The sequence below is a fragment of the Aotus nancymaae genome, unplaced genomic scaffold (genome assembly GCF_030222135.1).
Source record: "Aotus nancymaae isolate 86718 unplaced genomic scaffold, 86718_ANA_hifiasm-v0.15.2.pri h1tg000041l, whole genome shotgun sequence".
Lineage (NCBI taxonomy): Eukaryota > Metazoa > Chordata > Mammalia > Primates > Aotidae > Aotus > Aotus nancymaae.
Window position 1 is genome coordinate 19,609,382 of NW_026988455.1, and position 12,916 is coordinate 19,622,297.

Genomic DNA, 12,916 nt, shown 5'->3' on the forward strand with positions numbered 1-12,916 from the left:
CTTGCTATCTGAACACTGGGAAGGATCAGAGTGCAAGCAAACAAAATTGTTTTAGATATCTTTTTTTTAATCTATGCCAAATGTTTATTCGTGAAATAGTCCTGAAGATATAATTCTACATATGGCGCTTTGAGTTCACATAATAATATTCAAGAAAAAAGACAAAACACATAGAATTAGACATATAATTCAAAGATCACCATACAACCTTTAGCTTTTTTCACTTCAGCAAACAAAAAAAAGTCAAATGACATGAAAAGTGGCAAGTCTTCTGATTAAATAATAGTAATTAAATAATAAATTACTTTATAATTTTTGCAATGCAAGAGCAAACAAAGAAAAAGTTTCCTTTTTGTTCCTTTTTATTTCCAGAAAGAGAGAAAGCAGTCATGTTAACCAATAACTATACACATCTTTTGGGGAAAAGTTCTTGGACAGACACAAGTCAAACACAATCCCGAGACGCTTGTGGCAAAATAGAGGTAACCTTGTTGCAATGTGGTATAAGTTGGTTTTTAAATCTCAATTCAAAAATCAAAAAGTCATTTCAGACTTCTTGATAGAGGATGGATCTCAAAAAAAGGGGAGAGGAGGCAAAGTAAAAAATAAACCAGCTACAGGACAGGCCAAGAGACCCAGGATTTCAATTTACCCCCTTGGTAAAGTCAACTTAAAACATCGAAAACCAATGCAGCTCCACCTTCCTGAAAGGACTCTTTCAGCCAAGGAGGCCAGTCTCTCTTCCTGCTCTTTTGCTGGAGCTCCTGTTTGGCAAGACAATGACCAATATAGAAACAGCACCATTCAGATTAGGATGGACTAGAACATTTTCTATTTTTGTGTTTCTCTAGATGTGGAATGAAAATGCTTTTTTTGGGATCCTTGGATATAAATCCTCAACATTTTAAAAACGTCTTTTTTTCAGCACTTCTAAGATCATTGAATAGCATATATTGGGTTTTGCGCTTTGTTTGCTGTTTAATTCTAGTAAAATCCCATGATTGTCTTCACAGTGTTGCTACCATATCACCTTGTCATTAAAACAGACTTCGTGCATTTCATGGAGCATTTATTTCTTGATTCAGTTTTCATTGACTGGATCGTTAAATACTTTTGTTTCGGAGTTCAAGATTATAATTTCCCACTTTTTCCAACAGGAAAAAAAAAATTACAGAATGAACGTTCCTCATGCCTCAATAGGACTGGCTACCATGCTGTTAGGTGTATCTGGAAGTTGAGAGGACATTGATGCTACTTCACTGCCAGTAGAATTAGAGCCTGGTCCTCCTTCTGAAAAATTGACCTGCATAGAAGGTTGAGAAATAAAGGACACTGTAATAGTATTCATAAAAAGATTATAAACTCATCATATTGTTAGGTGGAAATGTTTGTGTAGATATATATGTAGGTAAAGATAACCACAAAGATGACTTAATTTTAACAGGCTTAGAGAAAGCCTGGAGGAGAATAACTTGAGAAGACATCCTCTTACGTTCCCATCTTCCAAAAGATCTGTTTTAACTGAAACTGAATTCCCAACATTATGTTGCATTACCATAAAATGGCATCACAACTCTACTATGCATGCTCAAAATAAAATTATCCTGTTGGGTACAAGTTGCCCTGGGAGTAGGCGAGCTGTCAGTCTCTAGGCATCAAAGACTCTTCTTCAGTTGGAAAAACCATAACACGCTCAGATCCTTCCATGGGAGAGTGAGAGGAGGCTCCACAGAACAACGATTAACTCCTCAGCAGGCTCGTTGCTCGGGCATTCTTCCTTATTGGTCCTGCTGCCTCTTGGCCTTTTTCTCTCTCTCTCTTTAAATCAGGCTCTTCCAGTTGCTGAAAAGCGGGCTGATCCATGTTACTTTGCAAGGCGAAGTCACTCCGTACTTTCCAAGGAGGCTGGTAACTTTGTACCTCCATTGGGTTAGCCTGTAAGCCACCGTCGTGTCTCTCTGGACTGGCAGCCACCATGGGAGTTCCTGTCATCCCCTGGATATTAGTTTTGTCATTGGGCTGCTGCTGCTGGAGTTGCTTCATCATGATGCTTTGCTTCTTGTCCTTGCACCGCTTGTTTTGAAACCAGACCCGGATCACACGGGGACTAAGGCCCGTCATCTCTACTAGTTGCTCCTTCATGAGCGCATCGGGCCGCGGGTTGGCAGCGTAGCAGGTCCGCAAGGTGTGCAGCTGCTTCTCATTCAGCACAGTCCGCACGCGGGTGGTCTTCTCCGGCTGCTTGTGGACATGGGGTCGCAGGGCCGGCTGCCTGGCGGAGATGGGCTCCGCTGCCATTTGCAGAGGCCGCGCCGGGTGCAGGGGACTGAGCGGGTCGCCAGCCCCCGGGCTGGCCCTCTCCACCACATCGTGGTCGGCTCGGCAGAAGACACCGTCCTCCCGAAGCGTAAATTCGTCCCCAGGAAGGAGTTGGCTGCTGCAGGCCACAGCGGAAACACTCGATGTGATACACCTTGGAGCAGGCACGCATCACGAAGTCGTTCTTGCTGAAGCCGATGCTGCACTTGGCGCATTTGATCCCATACAATCTGATATAGTCTCTTTTACGGTAGGTTTTCCCATCCCTAACAAAGCATGTACAGCTCTCGTCCAAATACTGATTACACTCCGCAGATTTCCAACATGCCGCATGCCATTCCAAATCCGGAGAAACCCTCAGAATATACTGATCGTGAATCTGATTGCCGCAACCAACACATAGGGAAATCAGACGGGTTTTTTTGGTGGATCTCCCATGTCTCCCATATCTGTAAGAGGGAGTAATGTCCACAGTGAAATGGTGGTTGTATAGTTGGTCAACAGCCCACAGAGAGGATGCTGGAGCTGTGGCTAAGTGGGAAGTAGTGGCCCCTGGGGTTGCCAAAGCTGAAAGGGCCGCTGCCGGGCTGCGCCGCGCCCTCGCAGATCCGGGAGTTCAATTTAAGCCGGCGGAGTTGGCGGAGCGGAGGCGCTGCGGCGGCGGCGGACTCGGCGCGGCTCGGGCACCTCTCTTCCTTATCTCTTACTCAAACTTCTCTCTAGATATATTTTTATTGTTTTCAGATTTTTAAGAAAATGGCATGTGTGAGAACAAGGAAAGGGTTAATGCTTTTTTGCACTAGAAATGCTATCACCTAACATGACTGGGGCACAGAGTTAATATCTACGTATGGCACGGGCCAGCAGTTAGTTCAACCAAGAATCAGGAGTGCTTCCTGCCTAATTATTTTGCTTTACTGAAGAATGTACCAGGCTTAACAACAAAACAAAGAGAATAAAGATCAGCCTGCCTTGTATGAGACCACCAATGGGTCTCCCTGGATATAAATAAATGGAAATAAAAATATAGGAATTGGCTTAGCGAATGTGGTCAATTTTAAATGCTAGTTTCGATGTCAGACTGTAATAGTTATCTACTGCTGATTCATGCCAGTCCCGAGGTGATCATTTCTTCCAGGCTGGAGTGCAGTGATCTCAGCTCACTGCAACCTCTGCCTCCCAGATTCAAGCAATCCTTGTGCCTCAGCCTCCCCAGTAGCTGGCATTATAGGCGTACACCACCACACCTGGCTAATTTTTTTTTTTTTTTTTTTTTTTTGAGACCGAGTCTTGCTCTGTGGCCAGGCTGGAGTGCAGTGGCGCAATCTCAGCTCACTGCAACCGTTGCCTCCCGGATTCAAGCGATTCTCCTGCCTCAGCCTCCCGAGTAGCTGAGATTACAGGTGCGTGCCACCACACCCAGCTAATTTTTGTATTTTTAGTAGAGACAGGTTTCACCATGTTGGCCAGGATGATCTTGATTCTTTGACCTTGTGATCTGCCTGCCTCAGCCTCCCAAAGTGTTGGTGTGAGCGACCATGCCTGGCCTAACTTTGTATTTTTAGTAGAGCCAGGGTTTTGCCATGTTGGCCAGGCTGGTTTCAAACTCCCAGCCTCAAGTGATCTGCCTGCTGGGCCTCCCAAAATTCTGGGACTACAGACTGAAGAGCCGCCATACCCAGCCAGAGATAATCATTTCACTCTTGTTCCAACTAAAGGGTCACATACATTGACATCATTTTTTGAGTTAACAATTGCTACACAAACTTCAGGTAAATTATTTGCATACCCTCTGTACTCACAACCTTCTGTCTGGACACCCCAGGGTGACCTATATAAAATAAGCCAAAGCCTGTTACTCTCTACTTCAAGCTGCAGTTTCTTCATCTGTAAAACTTATCTGGAAGGGTTAGAGTACTAATTGAGATAACACCTGGAAATCAATCAGCCCACCACCTTCGTGGAGGTGGCTGCTGTGACTGTGACCCAGGTTGGTCACTGTTGGTATGGTTGGTAGAGATGGCTGATCCATCAGATTCTGAATCCTTTTATTTTGGTTCTAACTTGTGTTTAATATCTAAGACATACAGCCAGCTAATACAGGAACATCAGATCCTATGAGCATTTTGACTATAATGTTAAAATTCAGTTGAATAATTAAAATCAATTTTTTCTGTAGCTGACTAAACTTTTTGAACCACAGTAAAAACAATACAATAAAAATCTTTCAAAGGAACCCAACCGAAATAGATTTTTTTTTCACCTTTAAATGTCAAATGTTATTTCTTTCTCAATTTGTTTCAAAGTATAAACTCTGGAAAATATACTTGTGAGTGATGTGATAATAGCATCACTAGCAAAAAAATTTTTAAATGTCAACTTTTGCTTAATTGAAGTAGATTAACATTTAAGATACTTTAAATAAACATTATCTAATAGTTTGTAAATAAGGCAGATAAGAATCATACTCTTTACAACTTCAGAGATATGAATAAAAAATCAAACATTTATTACATATGACTAAAATATATTTAAAAGTTTATATATAGTCACATTAATTCATTTGAAATTTGAGAAATCACAAATTTCAATGTCTTCTGTAGACATTATGTCTATTAATGTCTTATGTAGAATTATAACCAGTTTAATGGGATACCAACTAAATGAACCATCGTTCTTTAAATATATAGAAATGAAAGAGAATACATTTGGGGCAGGAAAGATTTATACTAGCATTTCACTGTCATAACATTCAGGGCTTATTATTGAAATAACCTTATCTATAACAGTAAAATAATGTGTGTCTTAAAAATATGCAGTGCAGTCTCTTATTCATTATATTCAAAGTTTGCTTTGAGAGTTTTCAGAGCAGACATGAATTCATAGGTGAGCACATGACCACTATGGATTAAAAAAAGGATGGCAAACACAAAGACCTATTCCTGCTTTGTTTCATTAAGGTGGAAAAACGAAGCTTCCAGAAGGATAAGCCAGCTTTTATAGAAATACACAGCCTTCAACAATTCTGCAGAGGCTTACGTCTTCATTTTAGACATAAATAGTAAAATTTACAGCTCTGTGAAGAATGAGGGTGTAGACAATGGCTTTTGGAAACCACTGTCCTTCAAATTCTTTTCTGTCTTATCAGGCACGTGACCTTGGGAGAAATCATCATCGTTCTTTGTAAAGTAGATGTAAATTATAGCTATCTGGCAATCTTGGTAAGAATTAAACTAGTTAATATAGATAATGTATTTGTAAGATTATAATCATTTATTTTTTACAGCATTCCTCTGCAATTTGTGTGTGTGTGTTGTGTTCATGTATAAAAGCTCCCTCTTATTGAAAGACAGTCACTTAAGTTTGATGTGGATTCTCTGTCTTTGAGGTCATTCTAGCTAAGTATAATATTAAGTAATAAAAAATGAATATTCTCAGATAAAATGATCAGTTTCCATAACATGTTCCTTAGGTATACATGAAAGTGAGTGAAATCTGTGGCTTGGAGTCCACTTACATACTGGAAATATGTTTCACAAATAATTTAGGAATTAATGACATTACTGAAAAATTTCCAACACTCTACTTTGATTTTTAGCAGTCACATTAGTTAAATCTAACAGTCACGGTCGGTGATGATGCTCATGTGATATCCTGGTCTGCAAAATGTTAAGCTCATGGATGCTTACAGTTGAGTACCCAAATTGACAGCCATAGCAGAAAAAAAATCTGTCAATGTAAGACTTATCAACAATTATTTTTAAGAAGACTGGTAGAAATTTGTTATTTTTCCAAATTTGTCATTTCTGTTTTAGTGTATTTTTATCATCAAACCTTTATTTTAAATTATGGGATACTGAAACGAGTCTCTGAATTTTAAAATAAGCAGTAAGTCTCTACTATGCATAGGGCCACCACTGTCCTATGCAATTTCATGCATCAATTCAGTTAGTGCTCACAAAGATGTTAGAAAAGCTTGTCTAAAAGAAATAGGTTTTTCAGCAGCTTCAGTTTATTATTAGTTTCCCAAACACTCAAATGTACTACAAGAGATTCTTATTTTAATGCCCTGTTATTATTTTAAGTTGTCTGTGTGTGGAGTAAGAAAGCGTCCATGAGTCCTTGAGTTCTAATTCTGTTTCCTTAATTGCTAGACTATGCTGATATTGGACACAGGTTTTAGTGTCTGTAATCTCAGCTTCTTTATGACTAACATGGGAATAATAATAACTGCTTTGCCCAATTATAGCTTGTTGGAAGATGATTCTGTAAGTGACTTGAAAATTCTAAGGAATTATACAAATGAAAGTTATTGTTAAGCTGCTTTCCATAATGCCTGTTAATAAGATTGTTATTTATAAGTGTTATATGAAGAAACTGTATTTCTAAGTATAGAGCTTTAATAATATAATTACCATTGCATGTGCCCTGATGATATTTTATGAAGCAATTAAAATGTTTCTATAGATTATTAAAAATTAACATATCATCTTTATCACTTTAGTATGACTAGTACAATTATATTTATGCAAAAAGTTAATCAGTAAAAAGCAAAATGAAAAATATAAAACAATATTATATGTAAGTGTAAATATGTGTGAACAAAAGAATTATTATTTTTCAAAGATATGTACAAATAAAATGTATTAGACTGGGGAAATATGAATCATGTATAAAAAAATGATATATTAATGAATGAACACCAAGGCAAGAGCAGGGCCTTATGCAGACCAGACCGATCATTCCTTAATGATTCCTCAATGAGGAAAGTGACTAACGGAAACCTTGGCATTTGCTGTCTAAAAAACAGAAAAGTGCCTCCAGCATGTGGACCCAAGTGCCTGCTGAAGAGCTGTTAACCCTCCGCTGCTGCCCCCTCGACCCACTCTGTGGATGCCCTTGGATGAAGAAGAGACTGCTGCCGAGTGGGGCCTGGGTCTGCCACAGAACCCTCCCATGGACACAAACAGGATTGAGGCCATGGCTCCAGCAGAATTCTGGCTCCTGCGACTGTCAAAGACTTCTGCTCAGTTCTGGAGTTTCCTGTAAGTGGTACATCATATGATGAACACAGGCTGCAAAGCTGGAGAGACCTGGGTCTGAGACCAAGCCCCAACATATCCTGATTTTGTGACTGCAGGCAAGATACTCAACCACGCAGAGACTTCTCCTCTGAACATTGGGGAGAGTGATGACCAGGGCTCACAAGACTCTCACGTATCTCTAAAGCTCTTAGCATAGTACTAGCATATGGTAAATAATCAATTAGTAGGAACCGCTGCTTATTATTATGTATTAATATTAAGTGACATTTCCTCTTACTCATTCTCACAACGCCACTCTTTGAAAGGAAGGATGAATCTACGGACCTTCTCCTTTGATTCTCAGCCTGACTCAACTTAATCTCTTAGATCTGTATTCCCCTCACTAGCAGCTGACATTAGGCAAGAATGATACTGCTTTTGTCTCTTTTATTTTCAGAATATTACAGATAATGGTGTAGCATGCAAAACTGCTTCTTATTTAAATTAGTATCTATAATTGCGTATGTGAACAGTAGTACTTAATTATTTTAAAGTGCTCTTGAATTCATTATTTTTATTAATATTTCACTAACCATTAAAATACATTGTTTATTAACACAAATAAAATGAGAAAAGTGTGACTTTGCCTTATTCTAGCATTATTAAATGAATAGAAGTAGGAATTAAGAAATGTGGGTGATGGCTCCAGCTTTTTCATTAATTACCTGTGAGAGCCAGGGTAAGTCACCTGAGGCTTCAGTTTATCTGAAAAGCATGCTACAAAGTACAATGGGGCTGGGCGCAGTGGCTCATGCCTGTAATCCCAGCACTTTGGCAGAATGAGGTAGGTGGATCACCTGAGGTCAGGAGTTTGAGACCAGCCTCACCAGTATAGTGAAACCCCATCTCTACTAAAACAAAACAAAACAAAACAGGAGCCAGGTGTGGTGGCGTGCCCCCATAGTCCCAGCTACTAATGAGGCTGAGGCAGGAGAATCACTTGAACCTGGGAGGTGGAGGTTGCAGTGAGCGGAGAGCCTGGGCAACAGAGCAAGACTCCATCTCAAAAAAAAAAAAAAAAAAAAAAAAAGTACTCTAGCACTGAAAAAGCATGGCCTGAAATAGTGAGTTTATATTTGGGTCAAGACATAAATAATCGTTAGAAAAGAAATGAATAAACAATGATAGCAAGAGTATATATACATATGTATATATTTAATTAATTAATTTACCATGTTGGAATCATAAGTCAAAAAGAGAAAAACAAAGTGTAGTGCATGTTAAAAAAGACAAATAAATGTTTCCTTCTGTTTGCTTACTACTGGTAACTTTGAGAAAATGATCATTCAGAAACATAAAGCAATCCAAAATATGAAGCAAGATTAACTTAATGTAATTTTTAAAATAATTCAGATAATGAGGAGAACAGAACTAGCCACTTAGCTCTCTGTATACAGTGCATATGACTAAATATATCACACAGCTTAACAGGAGTTCTTACTGATATATGACTGTTGACTTTAAATGATCACATTATTCAAATGTTAAAATACCTTCTTTGGAAGCAGGTAATTCGTCTAACTTGTCATTTGACTTGGATCTGGGACAAATTTACTATGTGAGATTGATCAACAAGTCTTCTTGCTCTCAGATTTCCTTATTATAATTATAAACCTTTATGCTTTATAAAAGTTCAGGGTTTTATGCTGGTGCCATCTTTGGATCTTTGGTTTCTCAGAGACTTTCAACAACCAGCCTAATTCTGGGACGTGGTAGGCACTGTTGCAAAATCAGGAATTCTTCAAGGAAAATAAATGTCTGCAGTGTTGAATTTTATGCCAGGATCCCCAAGATTTGCACCCTTTTCTTAGCCCTCCCAGTATTCACCAGTGTTTAACATGTAAATAGTCCCAGGCAAACACTGGGGCATTGACTTGATAGTTAGGGTTAGTCTTCCTAATCTCTCTAAACCCAGCTTCTTGTTCTGCTGTGAGAACCCCAGCATCTGTCTTCCTTTGCCTGGATAACTCAGAGATGCCCACTCCATCTTCATCTCTGGACTCACCACAAGTAATTACTCAGTACCTTCCCACCAACTGCAGAGCAATTTACTTAATTGGAATGTTTTCACACTTTTTCATCCCTGATAATCAACCTGCACAGCTAAAAAAATAGCTAGGGAATCACTATTATTAAATCAATGATCTAAGTGATTTTGCTATTCTAACTGAAAATTGTAATCATTTGTTTGTTTGACATATTTACTATTTGACCATCAGATAGATTTCATTTATTTTGTCCATTTTAACTATGACCAAATATGTATTTTTTTTCACAGAATCTGTGAGCATGAAACTGGATGATCCATGTGACCTTCTCCCTGAATATTAGATATTGGATATGCACATAAAAGTAATTATGATTAGTGTGCTATTATGGAAAATAGTTCATAGTCTTGATAGTCTGAGAATCACTATGATAATAGTTTCAAAAACATTTAGGATACTTGTTCACTATTTTTAATTTTAGTTTTCAGCAACAAAGATCATTTAAAAAGTAAACAAAATTATTTCACCATATTTTTACATTTGTAGTAATTTATAATATATTCTGAGAAAAAGCCATCTCTACCTATAAAACATGTACTGCGTAAAATGCAATTTTATATCCCTGTGTGAGTCTCACACAAGATCCATCAATGAATGATATTGCCAGCACTGGGAATAAGAATACTGAATGAATCAGGCTTAGAGCAGCTAGACTCAAAAGGTGCCACCTGCCTAGAATAACATTAGTATTAGATAATAAGACTTGCTCGTAGCTTATCTGGCAGTGCACTAGAAATTTTGTCTATGAATTTGTAAAACAGCAGCAATGACATTAGGTACATGGAAGTTCGATGTCCTAGGGTCAAAACTGAGCTTTGAAACTGCCTTTGCACAAATTCTAACCGTGAAAAAATTATGGCAGTGGGGAGCACTGATCTAGTCAACCCCCTCTTGCCCTTGACCTTCAAGCTGCCTTTAATCATTCCTGGGTTTAGGCAAGCCAGCAGTGGGAGACATTTAGTTTATAGTTTAAACGATAATAGCTCTTTCCCAAAACTAAAGCTAATGAGAGACCACCAGGCTAGGAGAACAGAGGAGCCTAAATTCTGCGAAAATGTAGACATAAATGATTGTTAGCCATTTGTTCAGAGGTCACAAGACAGGCAACTTTCTCATTAATTCCAGCAGATAACATTACTATTGCAGAATCTAAGATTAGCCTTTTGAGATATCTTTTCAGGTTTTTTGCATGTCTGACTACCTATGGCTCCACCTGGACCCACCACCCACTCCTGTGGCCCCACCTAGAAGTAACTCAGCATGCAGGAGAATCATTTCCCACCCCCGACCAATCAGCAGCAAGTAAGCATTGCCTAGCCACCCCGAGCCCTTCCCACAAACGACCTTTGAAAAATCCCTAACCTAGGAGCCTCCAATGAGACTGATATGAATAGCAGCTTCATCTCTAATGTGGTGTGGCCAACCTTGAATCAATTAAAACTCTTTCTTTACTGCAGTGAGCAGGAAGAACCCATTAGGCAGTTACACAATCAGAAGAGCTACTGTGGCTTGTAGAAAGCCTGGCCTCCCCAGAACAATGGAATCCAACAACACAGGAAAGTAACCAATAGATCTACAGTCAGGGCCTAGGTTCTGAGTAAGCACACCACTAGCAACTTCTTTATTCTCCAGGAAAAAGTAGGATAGTTTACCAGAGTTAGGAATTCCTAATACACATGGGGAGACAACAGGTCCTTAAAAGGTTTGAGAAAGAGGCTCGGCTGTGTCGTGAAAGGAGCCGCAACGCGCAGAGCGCGGGTTGACGGCCGGGACTCCATTTTGTTCGCCGCTCTTCTGCTCACATCGCTACTGCGGTTCCGAGGCAGCGGGAGGAGATGCGGCCCCTGGACATCGCCGAGCTGGCGGAACCGGAGGAGGTGGAGGTGCTGGAGCCCGAGGAGGATTTCGAGCAGTTCCTGCTCCCGGTCATCAACGAGATGCGCGAGGACATCGCGTCGCTGACGCGCGAGCACGGGCGGGTGTACCTACGGAACCGCAGCAAGCTGTGGGAGATGGACAATATGCTCATCCAGATCAAAACGCAGGTGGAGGCCTCGGAGGAGAGCGCCCTCAACCACCTCCAGAGCCCGGGCGACGCAGCCGAGGGTCGGGCGGCCAAGAGGTGCGAGAAGGCGGAGGAGAAGGCCAAGGAGATCGCGAAGATGGCAGAGATGCTGGTGGAGCTGGTCCGGTGGATAGAGAAGAGCGAGTCGTCGTGAGCGCGGTCGGCGGTTTGCAGCCAATGGATTCTGGTCAGCTGGTGGAGATTGGCTGACAGCCTGGAGAAGCTGAAACCAGAGAGCCTTTGTTTTCTCTTTTTTCCTCTGTCTACGCTCTCACTTAACACTACGTTTTCTGCTATGGTCTGTGGTTAATGACCTCAATATGAGTTTTGATTGTTCAGTATTTTTGTTTGGGAAGTAATTTTGTTTGGAAAATGCTCTCACATGCAGGAATTAGGGCCTAGATTGTAAGCTCTTGCAGTAGTCACATTTATTCCCGGGCTTGGGTTGTTATTTCTAAATTTTTGAGGTGCTTTGCTCTTTCTTGTGTGACCTGACAGCTCCCTGGAACTTTGGGTCTGTGTGTGGCGCGTGAGACTCACAGTTGGAGTTCTCCAGCTCTGGAGGTGCTGAAGGAGCGGCATTCATTCTGGAAGACGACTCCATGCGGCAACTACTGAGGAAAGGACCAGACTTCGACGAGGAGTGCAGATGGGCCGACCTGGCTGGGACTCATGATCCTGGAGAAGAGCTGGAGAACGGATAGTATTGTCTGTATTTGGAGACTAATTTCTGTGTGAGACCAAAGGAGGAGAGATGTATTTTGTTCTAAATTTCAATTTTATGTGGTACACTATCTGATGTAACCTATCTGGTGAGTTTGTTTGGGCAACCTAACTCAGCTTTATTTGACATGGAACCTAAAATAGAGGATGAGATCTTGATACTCTGTACAAGTTGATGTAATCCCCTGATGCGTGTTAGGGGACTTGGCATAAAGTGAAAGATTTACAAAGGCCCTTGAGGGGCTGGGGATGAGAGTATGGAGCCGTCTGCATTGGACCCTAAACTGGACTGGAACAGGCATCTTCAAGGTTCATACGTTGTCCAGCTGTAAGTTCATTTCAGTAGCAGACCTAACAAATATTTGAGGTCAAAACCCTACCATGTTAAAAAAAAAAAAAAAAAAAAACTTACCATGTTAATAAAAGTATTCAGTTGCTTGAAAAGAAAAAAAAAAAAAGGTTTGAAAGCTTTTCAGCTTCTTCTGACTGTTACAGTAGTTAGTCAGACATGAGCAGAGCAAGACAGGAACCCCCTCGTCCCCAACAACCCCAGGAATGTCAGGCAACCAGCAGGTGAAGATCAGGCATTGTTACACCGTCTTTCTAAAATAATAATTGGTTGTAGCTAGTGTCAGGGAAAGGCAGTCTCCCAACAGATAGAAACACCTCAAACTGGT

At 40.4% G+C, this 12,916-nt stretch overlaps 3 protein-coding genes across 3 annotated transcripts in view; 1 reads left to right on the forward strand and 2 right to left on the reverse strand.

The window, feature by feature from the left end:
* The window catches only part of LOC110568491 (contactin-associated protein-like 3), a 241,642-nt gene that overhangs the window by 126,080 nt on the left and 102,646 nt on the right, over nucleotides 1–12,916 (reverse strand). The window lies entirely within an intron of this gene.
* LOC105725023 (insulin gene enhancer protein ISL-1-like) lies at nucleotides 1,187–2,766 on the reverse strand. Its single transcript, XM_021671889.2, is given in 4 exon segments — nucleotides 1,187–1,304; nucleotides 1,838–2,446; nucleotides 2,448–2,736; nucleotides 2,739–2,766. Coding segments are annotated over 4 exon segments (1,044 nt in total).
* On the forward strand, nucleotides 11,221–12,697 carry LOC135268629 (MORF4 family-associated protein 1-like). Its single transcript, XM_064361279.1, has one exon. The coding sequence runs from the start codon at nucleotides 11,287–11,289 to the stop codon at nucleotides 11,668–11,670; it is 384 nt and encodes a 127-aa protein (XP_064217349.1). The 5' UTR covers nucleotides 11,221–11,286; the 3' UTR covers nucleotides 11,671–12,697.